Source organism: Anabrus simplex, chromosome 5 (assembly GCF_040414725.1).
Source record: "Anabrus simplex isolate iqAnaSimp1 chromosome 5, ASM4041472v1, whole genome shotgun sequence".
Taxonomy (NCBI): Eukaryota; Metazoa; Arthropoda; class Insecta; order Orthoptera; family Tettigoniidae; genus Anabrus; species Anabrus simplex.
The window spans coordinates 9,195,345-9,217,230 of record NC_090269.1 but is presented as its reverse complement, the minus strand read 5'-3'; the positions used below and the strand labels follow the sequence as shown (position 1 = coordinate 9,217,230).

Here is a 21,886-nt window from a genome sequence, read left to right as displayed (position 1 = left end):
GCCTCTTTTACCAGGCAGCAGTATATCTACCAGGTAATGGCCACATAACACCTGTCTTTCTTCCTAGCTCCGCAGTTTAACACGAGTCTGCCAGCTAATGTAAAAAAGGTTCATAAAATCTTCAACTGTAAATCGGGGATAGGGAGTGATGTACCCTCTCGAGGTCCCCTTCATCTTGGTTTGAGGTGACTACGTTTTGTAATGCATTAATTTATCCTTATACGAGTCACCTCAGTAGTTTGGGAATAGCCCCTGTTTCATCGGCCTAGTGCCCTTTAGGTTTTAAGTGTTCATATCTCGGAGTGCAGGTATTCGCCTCCATTCATCTTGTGTTCGGGCCATTTATTTAACAGTTATTCTTGTTCCATGAAGGTCCAGTAGGTTGGGTATTAAATATCCCTGTATATCTAGTATATCTTTTCCGATTGTAAGTTGTGCCTCGAGAGGCCAGAAATTGTAAGTTTGTGTTGCCTTGAGTGGGCTTGGAAAACTGAGAGCCTGTTAGCTCTTTTTGTCAAAGTATTTGCAAGATTAGTGAATGCCTCTTGAAGGCTAGATGTTGTAATTTTGGGAGCAAGTGCTCTTTGAATTAGGGGATTTCTGCCCTTGTATAAATTTGTGCTCTTTTGTAAATTTGAGCTAGGAGCTCAGGAAAAGTAAAGTGAAGGCTTGAAGCCCACGATCTGTTAATACCACTAATCTTGTCTTTCCTAGACTTGTTTAATTTTTACTACTTGTACCTGTAAAAATTGTTAAATTTTGAGTTTTTGAAAATATAACCTTCAGTTTAAGTTTTAAATTCAATTCCTGACATTGTAGTTAGACCCCTTCACCCCGGCACCTTCTTTCACCACTGCGTTCCACAGATACCCCGGAACAATAATAATAATAATAATAATAATAATAATAATAATTGTTACTGTACCGGGAGGTACACCTCTACCCTGCACATTTAAATCTTGCGCCAATTCTAACTCCTCTACTGGAGAAACTCTGAACTTAAAACTAGTCCTATTTAAACTTTTCCTTAGAAGATGGCACTATCGTAATTTTGTGATTATGAAGTTGCCAATACTGTGTGTATTTCTATTTGTTTTGTTCTTCATTGATCAAGAAGTGTGGACATTCTGCAACAGATGTCACTACAAAAGCTATGATTGTGCACCCTGGTGCGAAGAGAAGGAACTTTATTTGAAGAAATTTTGTATTTATAAGTTTGTTCTTTACTAAATTTTGTTCATTCATTTTTGAGGTTGGCAATATTTACCCTTTCTTTCCACCTGTTTTGAATTTAACCAATCTAGAATTTCTGTAATTAATTTCCAACCAATCACAGGCTTCTTCTTCGTTTTGGTGTGTAACTTTAAGCTAACCAATAAAAGTGAGAGGGTGTGGCTTTATTATTCATGAAAGGTCTCGAACTTTCCCCGAGGGTTTATAAACTGCGGATTTTCACGTCTCTTGCCCACTTCATCAACATCTAAGTAAGTGTGTTTATGTGAAGCAGGACCAGGAGGTGCCTCTTTCATCAGGCAGCTGCTCTTCAGCAAGGTAATGGTCGTTTAACATCTTATTTCTTGCTAGCTCAGCAGTTTAACCCGTGGGAATGGTCCGGAACTTCAATATGTAACCTACTTTTCTAAACATGTAATTTTCTGCCGGCTTATGTAAAGACTTCATAAAATCTGCAACTGTAATTCGGGGATAGAGAGTGATTTACCCTCTCGAGCTCCCCTTCATATTGGTTTGAGGTGACTGCATTTAGGTAACTGGTTTTCTTCCTTTCTGTTAATGTCTTAAATTATTCTTATACGAGTCACCTCCATAGTTTGGGAATAGCCCCTGTTTCATTGGCCTAGTGCCTTTTAGGTTTTAAAATGAGTATTTAGGAGTGCAAGTACACGCCTCCATTCATTTTTGTATCTCGGGCCATTTACTTAACCTGTTCCTTGTCTGCTAAGGCCCAGTAGGTTGGGTACTAGATACCCCCGTTTCTTTGTTGTAAGTTGTGCCTTGACGGCAATTAATTGTAAAGTCTGGTATTGCCTTTAAGAGGCTTGGAAATATGAGAGCGGGGCAGCTCTTTTCTAGTATTGTAAGAATGCCTCTGGGAGGCTTAAGATTGTAATGAGGAACAAGGGCTCCGCGTATTAGGGTATTTCTGCTCTTTGAACGAATTTGTGTTTGTAATGTGAGCTAGGAGCTCAAAATTGTAAAGTAAGGGCTTGAAGCCCAAGATCAGTTTATGCCACCTATTTTATCTTTACTCGACCTATTTGTTGATACTGGCACCTGTTACATTGTTATTTGATTTTTTTTTTAAAAGAAAAGAAAATATAACCTTTTCTTAAAATTTTAAATTAACTTTGACTTTGTAGTTAGACCCATTCATCCCGGCACGTTCTTTCACCTCTGCTCTTCCACAGATCACAGATACACCGGAACAGTTACCATATTTTGTAGAGCGGAGAGGTGAAAGAATGGGTCGATATAAGACGATCAGAATATTAATTTAAAACTTTAAAGTTGGCAGTTTTATTTCTTTCCTTAAGTTTCCCTCTTTTTTTTTTTTTTTTTTTTTTCCCTAGGTGTTAAATTTTAACAAAACAATTTGCTAAGCGAATAACACGTTCTTAATAGCTTGCCAAGTAATTAAGTTACTCACAAGGTTTAGGCCGTAGGCTAGAAACAATGCCTTTATTGAGGTCTATAATACTTAGATCACAACTTTACAGGTTGAGCTTCAAGCTCGCTATTACAATTTTCAGCTGAGCACTACTGCTTCTTCTTAAAAACACTAGTCAAAGAGACGGATCTCCCAATTTCTTTACACCACTAGTAAGAGCCTCTTTGCTCTATATTTTTACCCTTAGGAATCTATTTTCAAAGTTTCACATCTACCAGGCCTGTCAAAGGCACAACCTACATTTAACAAAATCCAACAGTATTCACTGTCTTACATGCACAGCAGTCTAACATCTTAACATAAGAGGAATGAAATCGAATTTTACAGGGGTATTGAATACCCATTCTACTGGGCCTTTGTGAAAAACGATAGGTTAAAGTTATTAGCCCAAAAATCAAAATTGTGTGGAGGCGGATACTTGCGCTCCTTGAAATTTGCAATGAAAGGCTTAAAACCCTATTTGGGCTTATGCCCCGAAGTTACAGAGGCTATTCCTATGCTACTGAAGTGACTAGATGGAGAAAATATTTAAGTTACAAAGATTACAAACAAAAAACTGTTACAAAATCATAATCGCCTCAAAATCAAGTTAATGCGGAACACAAGAGGGTAGTTCACTCTCTACTCCCTGATTTCAGTTAAGTCCCTTTGGCTTGCTTGAAATTTACATTAGAATTTGGAATTTAAATTTTAGAAAATTAGAGTTACATTGTTAAAGATCGGAAACCTTCCCCTCGAGCTAGCTTTCAAAGACTATCACTTAGTTAAATCAGGACTTCCATTACCTTGAGCTGATGGACTACTCGATGATGGAGGAGGCACCTCCGCCTCCTTTATTAACACACTCTGTCGACTGGAACGATCAATAAGACAATCTGGTCCAAAAATGTGCCAGCTTGTATACCCAAGAAGAAGGTTCCAGAAAACGTTGGGCTAAGGGCCAACACACCCCCAATTTTGATTGGGTAATTAAATAAATACAAGACATAATTGATTGGCAAAAAAAAAAATTACATCTGAAGTTGGCGGGAAGAGATAGAAGTGTTGGAAACTTGAACACACCAAAAATAAAGAATAATCAACTCAGTTTAGTAAACCTTGGTATACCAAATTCGTTTATAATTTTAGTAGTCAACCTTCACACCAGAGGGCATAACATAAATTTATAGTAAAGACATGTCCAAACTTCTTGTATTAGTTGTTGCGAGTTTTAGACGGTAGGTAGCGTTCTACAAGCACTTTATTTAAATGAACGGGGCAGGTGGGTACCGGAGATACACCTACGCCGTACATTCAAACTGAGCACCATTTAGAAGGCTGTTACATGAACAGTGAACCCTATTTCAGGAGAAGTTTTGAACTTTATCTTCAGGTGTCAATACTGTTAAGTTATGTGCCCCCTCTGGTGGCAAGATAGACAATTAATCTTCAAATAAAGTTTGAGTTTCAAAGTTTTCAAAACTGTAATGTTTGTAGATTCTGTTCCGTGTTCTTAGGTTACTAGCACTGCTATCCCTTCTTTCGTATGTAAATTTTCCACCAATCACAAATTTTGGATATTTATTAAATTAGCCAATCAAAATCGAGGGTGTGTATGGGGCTTCGGCCCAGAGAGTTCTGGAACCTTCCTCTCTGCTGTAAAAGCTGCGACCTTTTGGGCCATGTTGTCTTTTCCATTGCTCCAGTCAAAAGGTTTAGAGTGTGTTCATAGCGGAGGCAGGGGGCAAGCCTTGCCCGTTGTCGGAAGGCCCACCAGTTCAAGTTAATGGCAGTCATCTTTCAATCATGTGATAGTCTCAGGAAGCTAACTTGAGGGGAAGGTTTCAAAATTCTTTCCTAATATAAATCTAACCTTTTCCATGTAAATTTGCCAGTATATCTAAGGACTTTATTGTAAATTAGGGAATAAAGAGTGTTCCCACTCAACTTTGTATTGGGGTGACTATGATTTCATAAAATTTAAACCGTTTCTCTTCTTTTGGAACTTAACTTTTACTTGACTTTCTCCATCTAGTCGCCTCTGCAGTATAGGCTTGGCCTCTGTAACTTCAGGCCATAAGCCCACATAGGGTTTTAAGTTATTCTGAGTACGTTTTCAAAGGAGTGCATGTGTTCACCTCCTAGCATTTTGATTTACAGCCAATAACTTAAACCTTTTCTTCTTCACTAAGGCCATGTAGAATGGGCACTTATTGCCTCTGTTGAAGTTTAACTATTCGTATTTTAATGTAAATTAGACTGTCGAGCGAATAAGACAGTGAAAACTGTTTGTATTTGATCTAATGTAAAATGTAGATTGTGCTTTGGAGAGGCTTGATTGTAATAAGTGTGGAGAGTAGTCTCGTAGAGGATTTATTGAATGGAGCAGTGGTGCTCTTTTGAACATTTATAACCTTGGAGCTTCAAGCTCATTCTCTTTGTCAGAATAATTTAATGTTTGCATTTCAGTTTTAAATCCTGTTCTGTATTCATGCTCACTTAATTTGATGAAATTACCAGTCAATACAGACTGACAGTGTTTTGCAATTGAACCTCATTATTATTAGGAAAATTAATCAAAATGTCTGTTCAGTCCTGGAAACATGAATCAGTTACGAATCTTAATTGTACCTTTAAATATTGGATAGTTATTAGCTTAAATTGATTTTTTGTTTGTGCTTCCTCATTGTCATTTTTTTAATTGCTTGTAGTGATTGGAGAGAAGGAGCGCAATGCAGAGACTGTCAACGTTCGTACGAGAGATAACAAAGTACACGGAGAATTCTCTATCGATTCTGTCATCCAAAAATTCCAGAATCTAAAAGATAAGTGTGTTATTGCCAGTGAAGATTCATTTTAACTCTGGTAAGTATTTACATTTTTGTTTTTTTAGTCTAGAGCTGCTTTTATATGTTTTGTCCCATAACCTCATAATTTTGTAACTTACTATATCTGTAAAAGTTAAAAAGGGTCTTCCAAATATGCTCAATAAAGAGTGAATCCAGCGCACGCTGCAATTCATTTTGATTGTGAGCCAAGCTTGTAGAGACCCTCCTAATACACTGACTGACAGTGACAATGCAACACCAAGGAGGACTGGTTCGAAAGGGATGAAAGTTGGGGAAAAAACAGAGACGGCACGGATGAATAATTGATGTTTATTTCAAACCGATATGCAGGTTACACAATGCGCACGGCATCGACTCAGTAGGATGTAGGACCACCGCGAGCGGCGATGCACGCAGAAACACGTCGAGGTACAGAGTCAATAAGAGTGCAGATGGTGTCCTGAGGGATGGTTCTCCATTCTCTGTCAACCATTTGCCACAGTTGGTCGTCCGTACGAGGCTGGGGCAGAGTTTGCAAACGGCGTCCAATGAGATCCCACACGTGTTCGATTGGTGAGAGATCCGGAGAGTACGCTGGCCACGGAAGCATCTGTACACCTCGTAGAGCCTGTTGGGAGATGCGAGCAGTGTGTGGGCGGGCATTATCCTGCTGAAACAGAGCATTGGGCAGCCCCTGAAGGTACGGGAGTGCCACCGGCCGCAGCACATGCTGCACGTAGCGGTGGGCATAACGTGCCTTGAATACGCACTAGAGGTGACGTGAAATCATACGCAATAGCGCCCCAAACCATGATGCCGCGTTGTCTAGCGGTAGGGCGCTCCACAGTTACTGCCGGATTTGACCTTTCTCCACGCCGACGCCACACTCGTCTGCGGTGACTATCACTGACAGAACAGAAGCGTGACTCATCGGAGAACACGACGTTCCGCCATTCCCTCATTCAAGTCGCTCTAGCCCGGCACCATGCCAGGCGTGCACGTCTATGCTGTGGAGTCAATGGTAGTCTTCTGAGCGGACGACGGGAGTGCAGGCCTCCTTCAACCAATCGACGGGAAATTGTTCTGGTCGATATTGGAACAGCCAGGGTGTCTTGCACATGCTGAAGAATGGCGGTTAACGTGGCGTGCGGGGCTGCCACCGCTTGGCGGCGGATGCGCCGATCCTCGCGTGCTGACGTCACTCGGGCTGCGCCTGGACCCCTCGCACGTGCCACATGTCCCTGCGCCAACCATCTTCGCCACAGGCGCTGCACCGTGGACACATCCCTATGGGTATCGGCTGCGATTTGACAAAGCGACCAACCTGCCGTTCTGAGCCCGATCACCATACCCCTCGTAAAGTCGTCTGTCTGCTGGAAATGCCTCCGTTGACGGCGCCCTGGCATTCTTAGCTATACACGTGTCCTGTGGCACACGACAACACGTTCTACAATGACTGTCGGCTGAGAAATCACGGTACGAAGTGGACCATTTGCCAACGCCGTGTCCCATTTATCGTTCGCTACGTGCGCAGCACAGCGGCGCATTTCACGTCATGAGCATACCTCAGTGACGTCAGTCTACCCTGCAATTGGCATAAAGTTCTGACCACTCCTTCTTGGTGTTGCATTTGCTCTGTCAGTCAGTGTAGATGATTCAGTCATTTTTTAATATAGTATTTAATCGCCTATAACACCCCACCCCCTCCCTTAATTTTAGACTATTATCGTGGTGGGGAAGGAATCTCAATTACTTCTTTTTCTTTCAAATTTTCATTTCAGTTAATGGCAAAATCCATGCTTGGCCTTGGCTACTCTCTCCCCCTACCCTGGATTTCTCAGTGCCTTACAGCTTCTGAACTCTGCATCCCGCGCGGTGGCATGTAGTATGTAATTAGTAGGGACACTCAAATTTCTTGAATGAAACGGTGCTGAATTCTTGAGTAAAGAGAGAAAAATTCTTTAGTAGTGAGGGAAAATGCTTGCATAGGTAATTAAAATTCATGAGCAGAAAACAAAAATTATTGGATAGGGTTATGGGGTTACCCGTGGAATGCAGAGGTGAAAGAAGGTGCAGGCTGGAATGGGTCTATCAACAATATGAAACTGAACTTGAAATTTAACCGAAGGTTATATTTTCAATAGACGACAAGATTTAAGAGATTTTCACTAGGTGAAATAATGAAAGATCAGGTACAAGGTATAATTTTACAAACAAGAGCACGAAAGCACAAGTTTAGGGATCTTTACCAGTTCTGGGCTTCAAGCCCCAATTTTACAACTCTATAGCTACTAGCCCAACTTTACCAAGGTACAAAATTGTTCAAAGGGCAGAAAACCCCTAATTCCTGGAGCACTTGCCCCCACTCACAATATCAAGCCTTCAAAAGGCATTCAGTAATCTAATTTAGAAGAGTTAACAGGCTCTCAGTTAATCCAGCCTATTCATGGCCACATCAAATTTTACAATTACTTGCCATCAAGGCACAACTTACAAAATTAAACCGGGGTATCTTGCACCCAACCAACTGGGCCTTAGCAGAAAAAGAGCAGGTTAAGTAAATGGCCCGACATACTGTACCAGTAAAAGAGCCCGACTCTCAGATTAAATTTTAAAGTAGCATGAATATAGTTCTCAGGGCGAAAAACTGGATTAATTGTAGCTAGGGCTCGGTACAGGAGGTAGGGTCCTATCTACAGAAAAACTTTGACTCTGATTGCACAAGAGTTTATTCAAATAAGTCATGAATTTGCACATCACCTCTAAGTAGAAATGGATTGTCTTCCTCGTATCCCAATAGTATGGCTCGGGTTCTCCAGCTCACCAAGCCAAGCTGGTTGAAGCACGTTCCAGAAGACTCCAGGGATTCCAGGGACTCCAGATACTCCAGACAGAGGCAGCTGGACTGTCTGGATTGACGGCAAGTAGAGATGTCTCGAACTCTGAGGCCCGGGTTGAACCCCGGTGATCCAGGCGATGTTGTAGATAGTCATGTACAACCTCAGCCCAATGAGACTGAGAGGATTGATGTTCCCAAGGTCACTAGTAGCACTGAGTCCATGAAAACCTTGGATGATCAACTTGTAAGCAGAGTTCTTGATAATTGTACATCAAGACTTCCAACACTCCTAAAACGATATGAGTGGTATTAATAATTTAGAGTTCATCACTAGGAAAATCCTCGTCCCTGAATAACTTTTGGCAACGAAAAATACAAGTCCCTTCTTGTGAAATTATAGTTAAACTCAAAGTTCTTTACTGGCGAAGGTGCAAGTCTTTGCCTAAACTCGAATGAAAACACAAGTCCATTCATTTGGAAGTTTGAATATATTTAAAGTTAATCACTGGTGAAATTCATAAAGTCTTTGAGTGACCACTGATGAAAACACAAGTCCTTCCACATAAATAAATTCACTGACGAAATTTATAAGTCTTTTAAACCAACACTGGCAAAGGTACAAGTCTTTGAGTAAATGTAAGTGAAATCCTAATTTCGTTTAAAGCCGTTGGAAAGTTAAAGTTCATCACTAGCAATGTTAATCAATCACTGTCTATTAGAAGGATGAGTTCCTCAACAGTCGCAAATATTCCACGTAAATAATACAAGTCCATTTCACGAACACTTAGAAAAATTCCAATCTCGAATACTCGTAAATAATACAAGTCCATTCAATGATCACGTAGAAAAGTTCTGGTCTCAAACACATGAAAATAATACAAGTCCATTCAGTGAACACTTAGAAAAATTCCAGCTTCGAAGACGCTTAAATAATACAAGTCCAAACACTTAGAAAAGTTTCAGTCTCGAAGGCACGTAAATAATACAAGTCCATTCAATGAACACTTAGAAGAATTCTGGTCTCGAACCCATGTAAATAATACAAGTCCATTTCACAAACACTTAGAAAAATTCCAGCTTCGAAGACACGTAAATAATACAAGTCCAAACACTTAGAAAAGTTTCAGTCTCGAAGGCACGTAAATAATACAAGTCCATTCAATGAACACTTAGAAGAATTCTGGTCTCGAACCCATGTAAATAATACAAGTCCATTTCACGAACACTTAGAAAAATTCCAGCTTCGAAGACACGTAAATAATACAAGTCCAAACATTTAGAAAAGTTTCAGTCTCGAAGGCACGTAAATAATACAAGTCCATTTAATTAACACTTGTAAATATTCTAAGTTCAATTACGAAGACTTAGAAAATTTTCTACAACACTCGAAGTCTTATAAGTCCACTTTATAGTACTTGGAAGAATCGTCTTCCCACACTTGTATAATGACAGAGTTCCACGATGATAGTAGCAGCAAGAGTGTCCCCGCTGACTACTCAGCTGAGACTGTGTGAATAGGCTACAGTAGGTCCTCCTTTTATTCAATCCGGGATGTCTACGTCATAATACGGTTTGATTGAATATCTCCCGAATCCCTCGATGGATTTGCTTGAAACTCGAGCATTGGGACGTTTAGGTGATCCCAAACAAGATGACATATCGCTCGATTCGCTAGCATCATTATTATAGAAATTTCAAAATTTTCTCCATCGAACTCTCTAGAACAAGTGACGTGGAATCCAGGAAATACCAGTCAAGGCTGGTAACACGTGTTGAGACGAGCGGGCGGCCTAGCTAGCCCCGGGTGGCTACGTCACAGCTCACAGTCGTCATACACTCGCTATACTGAGAGTCAACTTAAGACCTTAGTGGTCCCTTTGATGTTAGACTTCTGGTCGGTGAAAAGGCTTCCGCAGCGCCAAATAGTTCCCTAGGTTTGTTACTTGTTCCTGAAGTCAGGAGCTTCCTTCAGTTTGGTTAGATATTCTGGTGAACTGACTTGATGAATTACAATTTTTGCCCTGTAAAAATATGGAAAATATATCACAGGTTGTATGTTATTCGGGTTCGTTACCAACTCTTATATTTCATACGTAGATGGCTGTGAATAGTTATTGTTCTCAGTGGTGTATGTAGCAAAATAATAATAATTTAATATGATATTGATATCTTATTGCACTGTGTACTTAGTAAGTTTGTTCGAGTTCATTCCACTGTTGATAAGTTCACATAATAGGTGGGACGTTGAAGATGGATCCAAGAAAACTGTTGGCAATACTGGCTGCAACAGCGTGTTCACTGTTCAGTATTCATAATGGCTGTGAGCAAGACGTGTGTGATGCTGTGACGCTTGAGTTCCCTGTGAAATACTTTAAAGCTAACAAAAGTAGAGGAAAATAAAGTAGAAAATCTAAACCAAATTGTTTTAAACGTTTACAGTAGCCTACGAGATTAGAATCCACTGTGGACTGTGGAAGACGTGAAAAAGTCCGCGCAGCTGATCGGTGTTTCTGTGTACAGTGTTTACGCCGCTCGCTTGGAATGGAAAATCCAAGTCTCCAGGGAAAGAAAGATGTCAGCTCAGCACTCGCCGTAAATAAAACAGGAAGGGCCTCAACACAGTATGGGAATAGGATCTTTGGCGTATTCGATGATGATGATGATGATGATGATGATAATAATAATAATAATAATGTGTACTTTACTTTATATTCGCAACCGCACTCTACCTACAGAAATGTTGTCATGAGAGGATCATGAGTTCGTTTTTACCTTCCGAATGACGAGACTACAATATTTACAACATTCCTGGAAGCATTGTATTTTGCAATCCCACTCACCAGTGGGTTTTTCAGCTTTTTTAACTATGAGAAACTGCCACTGACAGTCGTTGCAAGAGAGCGGAATCGTTTACGTATGTTGTAAGTCTCCATGTGCCTCACACTAATCGCATTATGAAACAAAAATAATTCTTGCTTCTCTTGCCTCGGAATTTGTCGGTAATCTGTAGGTTTTATATGGTCAATGGAGGAATAAATAGGTATGGTACGTAATCAAAGTACAGCTATGTGAAAGGCAGTGATTTCGTTTGATGCTTCACTATTTCAGAATGAAGTACTGTACTTGTCAGATGGACGCACGGCGTTAATGATAAGCTGGTTGTGGCGGAGATGGAGAACCGCGACGAGACGGGAAGGGGGCACAGGGGACGTGCTCACATGCGGAAGGATACTTTTCCTAAGCTCTTAACTTGAATTTCAGTATAGCTGATCCTTGCTGCTGGTAAACAAACCAGGCGCGCTCGGAACATGACGCGTGGTAAATATACGTAACTTATGCTCAATAAATACTTATGTACAGGCCGTAACCGGTACAATACAAAGGAATGGAGGCGTGAATTTGCACGCCTACATGAAACTTCTTAAACCCTAAAAGGCACTAGGCCGATGAAACAGGGGCTATTCCCAAACTATGGAGGTGACTGTATAAGAAAGAAATATGAACATTACAGAAGAACAGAAATTCAGTTACCAAAACGTAGTCACCTCAAATCAAAATGAAGGGAAGCTCGAGAGGGTAAAGCACTCTCTATCCCTGATTTACAGTTACAACTGTACTTCAGTTTTACATAAGCTGGAAGAAATTTACATATTTGTAGAGATAGGTTACATGGTAAAGGTTTCGGACCTTCCCCGTGGGTTAAACTTCTGAGCTAGCAAGAAATAAAGATGTTAAGTGGCCATTACCTTGCTGAAGAGCTGCTGCCTGATGAACGAGGCACCTCCCGTCTCCTGCTACACTTCCATACACAGGGTTAGATGTTAAATAAGTGGCCAAGAAAATTAATTACAGAAATAATTGATTGGCTAACTTCACAACTAGTGGAAAGAATAGATTAATATTGCCAACTCACAAATGAAAGAACAAAATTTAGTAAAGAAAAAACGTATGATTACAAAATTTCTTCAAATAAAGTTCCGTCACTTCCCACCAGAGTGCATGATCATAGTTTTTTTAATAGAGACATCTATAAGAGAATGTCCACACTTCTTGATAAATAGTAAACAAAAACAAGTCAAAATTCAGACAGTGACATCTTCAGAGGAAAGATTTAAGTAGGTCCAGTTTTAAGTTCACAGTTTCTCCTGTAGAGGAGTGCTTTAAGGCGGAAGATTTATGTGCGTTGTGGAGGTGTACCACCTGGTACAGACAGAAAGGACAAATTCTTCGATAATGTGGATCTTACGGAAATATAAATACAGGCAGTATTTTCAAATATTTATATTGTAACTGCAAAATTATCATTACAAAAAACAGAAATTGCAGATATTAAAGACAAAAATGGTATTTCCAAACTTTACCTTGCTGCTACCTTCATGCTTTACATTCCTAATTGTAGGATGACAGCAATTCCAAATTTGTCATTGTGAGATTAGTTCTGAAATCGGTCAACACTCAAGAAAAATTTGAAAAGAATCTTTCACAACTTAATTTTGGCACTGGAACCTACAGTGCCCTTAATGCACCATGAATAAAAGGTTGATGATCCTCACACATATCCTGAAGAGCATCTTCCACCTATATTTCTGCATTCTTCTTCAGAATATCCCAAAAGATCCCTATATGCGAACATGCCTTCACCAATGGTAATACCCTTCAGTGAAGGTATTTTGCTTAATAGGGCCTTCAATTTGTCTGGTGCTGCAGACTGTAACAACATATTCTGCCTGTAGAAGAGCTCAGAACAGATGGGAGAGAAAAATACTGAGAAAGATTTTTGGCCCGGTGAAGGAAGGGGAATTGTGGAGAATAAGGAAAAACAAGGAATTGGAAGAACTCTATGGACATCCAAGTATCGTAACCGAAATAAAAAGCAACAGATTAAGGTGGTTGGGACACGTGGAGAGAATGCCAGATAATAGGGCTGTCAAGAAGATCTATAAGGGAAATCCAGGTGGTAGAAGATGGAAAGGAAGACCCCGGAAAAGATGGCTGGATGATGTGGAGGAGGATTTAAGAAAGATGGGAATAAGAAGATGGAGGAGGTGTGCAGAAGACCGTGAAGATTGGGCTACAATCGTCAGAGAGGCCAAGGCCCTACAGGGCTGTAGCGCCGAGGAGTAAGTAAGTAAGTAAGTAAGAAGAGCTCAGACACTGGCTCCAAAAATGTATGGGCCATATCCCCTAGCATCAGGTTGTCCTACTTTTTATGCATATGGCCTGCCGTTTTCTTTACTTCCTTCATTGCTCTGCCCTTAAGATTAGCTTTCAGGGCATCCAGCGCTTCCTGGACCCTGTTGCTGAAAATTCCTGCAGCAACCAATTGTAAACGCTTCTTCAAATTCTGAAGTTTGGGTTACACTTCGGCAGCAGTTAGTTTGGAATTTGTATCCAGTCTGAGCAGTAGAGGTTTCATCGCCGATGCTACAGATTTAACTAAAAGGGCATGCACATAAAGCATTTGTAATTCTGATTCTGTTGTATTCTGCAAATGTGAAGAGGCAGTGGTGAATGATTCTTTTCCATCATTGAATTTGAAAAACTTGAAAAGAATGGCCCAATCATCTACCAGCCACTCAACTGCTTCCAGCCAGGAATTCCACCTTGTGGGAACAGGACTTGGAAACATCCCATCCCCTGATTCTTTTTCCTGCAGGAACTATCAGAAGGCATGCCATTTCTTTCTAGCATGGGGAAATGTTTGCTTAACAGAAACAACTAATTTCTTCATAGACGACAGACATTCTTTAACCACAACACCATCCAGATTGACTTTATGTGCCCGGCATTGAATGTGAAGAGAGTTGTCTGGCAAGAGGAGTGACAACACAGCAAAACACGAGGTCATGTATTTGGCCGAGTCACTTACTAAGGCCACAACTTGGTCAAAGTTCACTTTGTGTCCTGCAGTGCCTCTGATTGTTTGAGCACACGTCCGTCCATTCACTGCTTCCAACGAAACGACTGCCACCACATACTGGTCCTGTGAGATGGAAGGTTTCACTGTAGACAGCAGAACAACGTAATTTGCCCTGCCCATCTTGTCGGTTGTTTCATCACACATGGCAGCAACTTGTTTGTTCTGTACGGCTAACCTCTTCCTTCCTTGATTTTGCCAAGAGAGGCAAATATTCTCTACGAAAAACATTACATGGATAAAGAAATTACAATGAATGAAGTGGAAATGGCAGTAAGAAAGATGGAGAATTGAAAAACTGCTGGAATAGAGGAATTTTCAGTGGAAATGATTAAGGCAGCTGGAACTGTAGGCCTGCAGTGGATATATCAAGTTCTCAGGATTCTCTGGGAGAATAAGGAGGTCCCTGAGTATTGGCAAAAAGGAATAATCATCCTAATTTTCAAGAAAGGTGATAAGAAAGTATTGAAGAACGACAGGGGAATTACTCTGATATCCCATGTTACTGAGATAATAGAGAGGATACTGGAAAGTAGGATAAGGTTGAGGGTTGAAAATCAGATACAGGAAAATCAGTTTTGTTTTAGAAGTGGAAGGTCAACAATAGAGCCCATTTTAATTATGAGACAACTAATAGAAAAACAATTGGAGTATGGGAAAGATATGTGCCGGCACCGGGTTTCACCCTCTCCCTACTATCATATATCACGTCATTCATTTCATCTCTCATTAACTCCTCTGATGAGGTTGACGTCAGGAAGGGCATCCGGTCATAAAAAACCGCCACGACAAATTCATCTCACCTCATACCCGACCCCGTAGGGAAACGGGACAAGGGTTGGACAAACACACATTCAGTGACATTGAAAAGGCATATGACAGTGTCCCCAGGACTAAAGGGGACAGTCTGGTGCAAAAAGGAATTGGCAGGGATTAATAAAAATGATCATGGCAATGTACAAGGAAGGTTGTAGTTGTGTGCAAACACAAGTTGGCATGACAAGTTGGTTCAAAATCACTAGTGGGCTGAGACAGGGAAGAGTTCTATCACCAATCCTGTTTACAATAATAATGGATGACATCATGAAAACGGCAAAAGCAGCATATGGATGAAGAGAAATGAACATGCTGTTATTTACACATGATATTGTCATATGCTCGAAGGAAACCACGCTTCAGTTCAGACAGCCAGAGTTATGTGATGTAGGGGTAAAGATAAAAGAAAGTACCAATGCGAAAATGTATATCTACGCGGACGACATGGCGATTGCTTCAGAGAATGTCGATGAACTGCAACGAGCTATGGACTTACTCGTGGAATGGGCAGAAGGAAATGAAATCTGCATAAAGGAGGACAAAACAGAAATGATGATTTTCATGAAGGGTGGTAAATTTGCAGAGGCTGAACAAATAGTGTAGAGGATTGCGTCTAAGCAGAGTAAATCATTTCATATATCTAGGACTAATTCTGCAAGCAAGTGGGCATTGCTTCCGAATATACATCAGATCCAGGATGGTTGCTGCGATCAGAGCAAGGAATGACATGGGGAACATTACCCTTATTGCAGTAGACAGCTATGCAGCTATTTAAGGCAAAGGTAATACCGGTGCTGACATATGGTCTTGAACTCATAGGAGAGTACCTTACTTATAAACTGTTACCGTGTTTTGGTGGATCAGCAGAGGTGAAAGAAGGTGCGGGCTGGAATGGGTCTAACTACAAGTCCAAAAGATGAATTTAAAATTTAAATAAAGGTTATATTTTCAACTGATAACAAGATTTAACATGTTTCACTAGGTGAAATAACAAAGAAAAATCAGGTACAATCCAACTTTACAAACGAAAGCACAAGTTAAGGGGTCATTGCAAATTCTGGGCTACGAGCCCCAAAGTTTAACTATTTCTGAGCTCTCAGCTCACAACCACAAATTACCAAAGGGCAGAAAACCCCTAATTACATGGAGCACTTGCTCCCACCTCGTAATGTCAAGCCTCCTAGAGGCACCTTTCAAATTACCAGAAAGAGCTGACCCGCTCTCAATTGTCCAAGCCTATTAAAGGCAAAAACAGATATTTATCCTAAACTGCCATCAAGGTACAACTTATAATGGAACAGGGTTCCTCGTACCCAATCTACTGGGCCTCTCAGGAAGGAAAACAAAAACGGGTTAAATTAATGGCCCAAAATACAAGATTGAATGGAGGCGAGTACTTGCACTCCTACATGAAAGCTTTTTAAAACCTAAGTGGCACTAAGCCGATACACAGGGGCTATTCCCACACTAGGGAGGTGACTCGTATAAGAAAATTTTAACACATTAGGAAAGATTAGAAAATCAGTTACGAAAACACAGTCACCTCAAGTCAAAATGAAGGGGAGCTCGAGAGGGTAAGGCACTTTCTATCCCCGATTTACATTTAAAGTAATAAGAAAATGTTTACATAAACCGGCACTAAGTTACATTTTTGAAAAGGTTTCGAACCTTCCCCGGGGGTTAACTGCTGAGCAAGAAAGAAATAAAGATGTTAAAAGGCCATTACCTTTGCTGAAGGGCTGCTGCTCGAAGAAAGAGGCGCAACCCGCCCCCTGCTATATTTCCATACACTAAGCTAGATGTTGTTGAAGTGGCAAAGAGCCGAGAAAATCAGCAGTTTTTAAACCCTCGTGAAAGATTCGAAACCTTTCATGAATAATAAAGACACACCCACTCAACTTTATTGGGTATGTAAGAGTTACACATGGAAATTCGAAGAAGAAACCTCTGATAGGTGTTGAAAATTAATTACAGAAATTACTGATTGGCTAAACTCAAAACAGGCGGAAAGAAAGCTTAATATTGCCAACCCACAAATGTACCTGGATTCCCTCCGTGCCTTCTTCCCTCTAGCATCGTTACACATCCTGCACATCCTTGTTGGGTTCTGCTTCTTATCCGTCGGAGGAATCACCGAAGGAAAATGGCGGCCAATAAGTCGCATTGGGGTTGCTTTTATTGAAGGACGACCTGCTGCTTTCGGAGAAAATTCCTCTCTATGATGTTGTGCAATCATTTTCTCAATGACAGCCACACGATAGTCAAGAGCATTCGTCCTTCCTCCATGTTTTTTGAAGAGGACAATAGCATTCCATACTGCTAGTTCCAAGAGGTGAAAAAATATCTTCTTATAAAACTTTTTTCCTCTCTTCCGTGGCAGGGGGTTAGTAGCAGTGTGTTGATCTACTTTATCAACACTCCCCCATTGTTTTGTTATACGCGAACACAGATTTAGGTTTCACAATTTCCTTTTTCTGTCCTCCGCGTCTTTCCATTTCTGCATAATGGATGGTAGATAGGATGCAGACATCTCTCTTGTCTTTCCATTTTATTGCAATCTCGCCTTTCTTGAGTTTTGTGCTCCGGAAATTTGGAGGCATATCTGCTCTATTGGGGCGCACAGTGCCTAACATATCAGTGCGATTGGTAACGAGAATGTCAGCCAGTTGGGGAGAACTGTAATAGTTATCCACGGTTAGACAGTATCCCTTATTCAGCAGGGGTTTCATCAGTGTCATAACAACTTGTGATGACATGGGGAGATGTTTAGAGCCCTTGCCCGTGTATATGATCAGGGACCAAACATAACCTGTAGCTGACTCCCACAGCATGAATGTTTTGATACCGAATCTGGCTCTCTTGAGAGGCAGATATTGGACCCAGCCCAATCTTCCTTTATACAGCAGCAAGCTTTCGTCAGTTGTCACATCCCTTTCCGGGGTACACACAGTTCCAAATTTAATAGACATGTGATTCAGGATAAGGCCATATTTTGTTTAGTTTAGGTTGTGGATGATTTTCTGCAACATATGTACTATTGTCCGAAAAATGTAGGTACCTCTTCAAGTTAAGAAATCTTCGAAAAGGAAGAAGTTGACGAAATATCTGTGTAGCTAATATAGGTGCCTTGGACCAATACATTTGATATGTAGGTTTCTTTACAATGCTTTGCAGTATTGTCAGCGCGATAAAAATATACGTTTCATCAATTGTTGTGTCCTTCCATTCCGGAGCATTAGTCTGTCTTGCATATCTGTTAGTCTCGGTCACCAAAATATCCGTAAAATCATTGTCAATGAACTGACTAATATAGTGCATAACATCCTCACAACACGGCTGGAAATGTATTTCAGGATTAGCCTTGAAGGGAAAATGTGGTGGGGCAGGTGGTATTGTTCTGGAAGTATCAATTTCACACCACTGTCTGGCACTTGCAATATCACAATCAGATAAACTAGAACTACCACTTTCTTCTTCTGAACTGTCCTCAAAAACTTCTTCAGAACTATCAGATTCACTAAACTCAAAGTCAAACTCTTCTTCACTCTCCATTTTCACCTAACAGACAAAGTACACTTCGATAGCAACAAATACGGAGAAGCCTCAAAAACGAACTGCCTGAGTCGCCGACATCCACTACAGTTGAGTCAGAGAAATCTGTTGGCAAAAATAGGACTCTAAAGTAATAATTTCATAAATGTCTGGCGGAAATATTGAGAAACAACAAGAAACGAGTATATTCGGGCTTTTAAATTAGGTACCGATCAATGAGCGACATTCCCGAGTATACTCGGGATTTTATTTTATATAAATATATAAAACCCCGAGTATACTCGGACTTTCATGTTAAGAGGTTAATGATTGCTGCTTGTACCTGTAAAATTGTTAAATTTTGTGTTTTGAAAATATAAACTTCAGTTTATGTTTTAAATTCAATTCTTGACATTGTAGTTAGACCCCTTCACCCCGGCACCTTCTTTCACCTCTGCAATCCACGAAAAACCACGGAACAATAATAATAATAATAATAACAAGGTATTAATGAGTTGAATGTATTTCAGGGAGTTGTTTCGGTGACAGTTTCTGGTATTTTCTCTTCACTTTATGGCCAAAAAATATAACAAACCTAATCTCCAAGGGTTCAGAGATACCTATAAATTTCCTTTCATTTTACCATCTAATAAAGGAAACGATTACACATATTGTTGTGTGTGTCGCTGTGATATAAATATTATTTGTATATAAGTGTCATAAATGAGAATGATTAGGTATATTTACTTTTAACCATTTTTGTTTTTTCTTAGTTTGTGATTTTTTTTTTCTTGCTATTGGCTTTACGTCGCACCGACGCAGATATGTCTTATGGCGACGATGGGACAGGAAAGGGCTGGGAGTGGGAAGGAAGCAGCCGTGGCCTTAATTAAGGTACAGCCCCAGCATTTGCCTGGTGTGAAAACGGGAAACCACGGAAAACCATCTTCAGGGCTGCTGACAGTGGGGTTTGAACCCACCATCTCCCGAACACTGGATACTGGCCGCACTTAAGCGACTGCAGCTATCGAGCTCGGTTTGTGATTTTAAATTTAATGGTCAATTTGCATTGTAACTGTAGTTATGTTTGCCTTATATCCTGTCCTTTTTTTTACCTAGTCCATGTCTTCATCATCGTTTCATCCTCATCACGATGTGCAGGTCGCCTACGGGAGTCAAATCAAAAGACCTATATCTGGCGAGCCAAACTTGGCCTCGGACACTTCCGGCAATAAAAACCATATGCCATTTCATTTTTTCGTAGACCATAGCGCAATATATGTAATGAGATCCAAGAATTTTAAAAAATTCTTCCTATTTTTGATTTCCAGGTATGTTAGGTATGTGCACGCGATCGATCATCTTCGGTATCGTTTCCTCGCTATGTCCAATAGCAAGCTCTATCGTCGACATTCGAAGGCAATGTTGGAGTCGATTGGTAAACATCAAAGAAAGGACCTTTCTTTGATGTAAATCTTGTTTCAATACGGAACCTAAATATGAAATTCTTAACGTCGATTGGTAATACTTAGTAATACCCGTCGACTGCTGTTCTCTAGAGAAAATTCAAAACGAAAGAGGATAACAAGTTTTCATAATATATGCGTAAATAAGGTGGCCAAAGGTACTTGTTAACACCTTAAAAATTAAGGCTGAAGTAAACGATCTCTTAATTTTAATGTTATACGCTGAAATTAAGGAAGAATGTGATACACCTCAAGATATGGCAGAATACATCGCTGATTTCAGAGGATAGTTTATATTTTCTTGCGTCTAGTTGATTTTGGAAAGGCTATTCCCATGTAGATTTTTAGCGAGGAGGTTATCATTTAACATAAAGAAATAAATGAACTGGATTAAAGCCATTATATATATTTATTAATAATAAAGCCAAGCTTTCAGCCAAATTGCATTGGCCTTCATCAGGCCATGTGAAGTTTTGCCTCCGACAGTGAGCAAAGAAATCATCTGAAGGAACATGGAAGTCATGCCCGTACTATCCACGGCCTACCCCCACTAACTGGACTTAAGGATCGTGGCGCTGTGCTGTGGTGATTAGGAGGGAAGTTACTGATGCACCGCCCTCTGTCGACAGTTTGAGTGCGTCCCGCTGTGGCATGGTGGTGTTATGCATGTATTTCTGCAGTACATCTAATAAAGAAGATTCGAGACCTTTCACGAGTGATTAAGACAGGCCCACAGTCGTTTATTGGGTAGCTTACAGTTACACATCAAAATTGGAGAAGAAAGACGCCATTTGCAGAAAATTAATGACAGAAATTTACGATTGGCTAATTTCAAAACTGGCGGAAAGAAAGATTAATATTGCCAACCCACAAATGAAAGAACAACATTTAGTAAAGAACAAACTTATGAATACAAAATACAAGAAAAGTTCCTTCACTTCGCACCAGGGTGCATGATCATAGTTTTTGGTAGAGACATCTGTGAGAGAATGTCCACACTTCTTGATAATTAGTAAACAAAAACAATTCGAAATTAACATAGCGACATCTTCTGATAAACGGTTGAATTAATTCAGTTTCAAAGTTCTGAGTTTCAGCAGTAGAGGAGTACTTTAAGGCGGAAAATTCAAATGTGCGGCGTATAGGTGTACCAACCGGTACAGTATCAATTTACAATCCAGATTTAAAACATTGATGAAGTCCGAACAACACATCCAAAATTGAAATCAAATGACACATCAAAACTGCTGTGGTTGGTGTCGAACTATGTTGTCACTCCTACAGCAACCAAACGTTCCTAAGTTGCTATGGGAGTTGGCATTCCCCATCTGTATAGATGAGACACTTGGAGAGTCAAATCAAAACAAGAAAAGTAGAATGTATATGTTACATGATAGCGTAATTCTACTTGGGTACGCATAGCTATTGATTGCTTTTCTCTCTTTTCAGGTACTCAGTGAATGGAGTTATAATCAGTGCATTGCTGGCCGATATAACTGGGGCTGTGCAAACGATTTTGATTTGGCCTGGCGATGTATTTAATGTTTGACTTTCCGTAACTACAATGCATAATCATGGCATAGAAGGTTTGCATAAACATTCAGAATTGTCATTACAGTAGAATCCTTAAAACCATCATTACAGACACCAGAGATATTTGTGTTAAACTTATGACTTGCTCAGTAGCTTATTCACTTTGTACCATTCTATTGTTAGATTCTTGTTAATGTTAAGTTTGCAGAATATCATCAGCAATACAGTAATCAGACATGCCACATAATGGGCCAGCCACATACTCAGGTATTCTGTATTTTGGAATTGTCT

At 40.2% G+C, this 21,886-nt stretch overlaps 1 protein-coding gene across 4 annotated transcripts in view; it reads left to right on the top strand.

Moving 5' to 3' along the window:
- Positions 1–21,648, top strand: part of ThrRS (threonine--tRNA ligase) — a 250,000-nt gene extending 228,352 nt beyond the window's left edge. For all 4 annotated transcript variants that reach the window (XM_067146758.2, XM_067146755.2, XM_067146757.2 and 1 more), the window contains 2 exons: positions 5,377–5,530; positions 21,512–21,648. In XM_067146758.2, the coding sequence (XP_067002859.2) occupies positions 5,377–5,525 (149 nt within the window). In that variant the 3' untranslated portion in view covers positions 5,526–5,530; positions 21,512–21,648. The remainder of the gene's footprint in view (positions 1–5,376; positions 5,531–21,511) is intronic.
- The last annotated feature ends 238 nt before the right edge of the window (positions 21,649–21,886 follow it).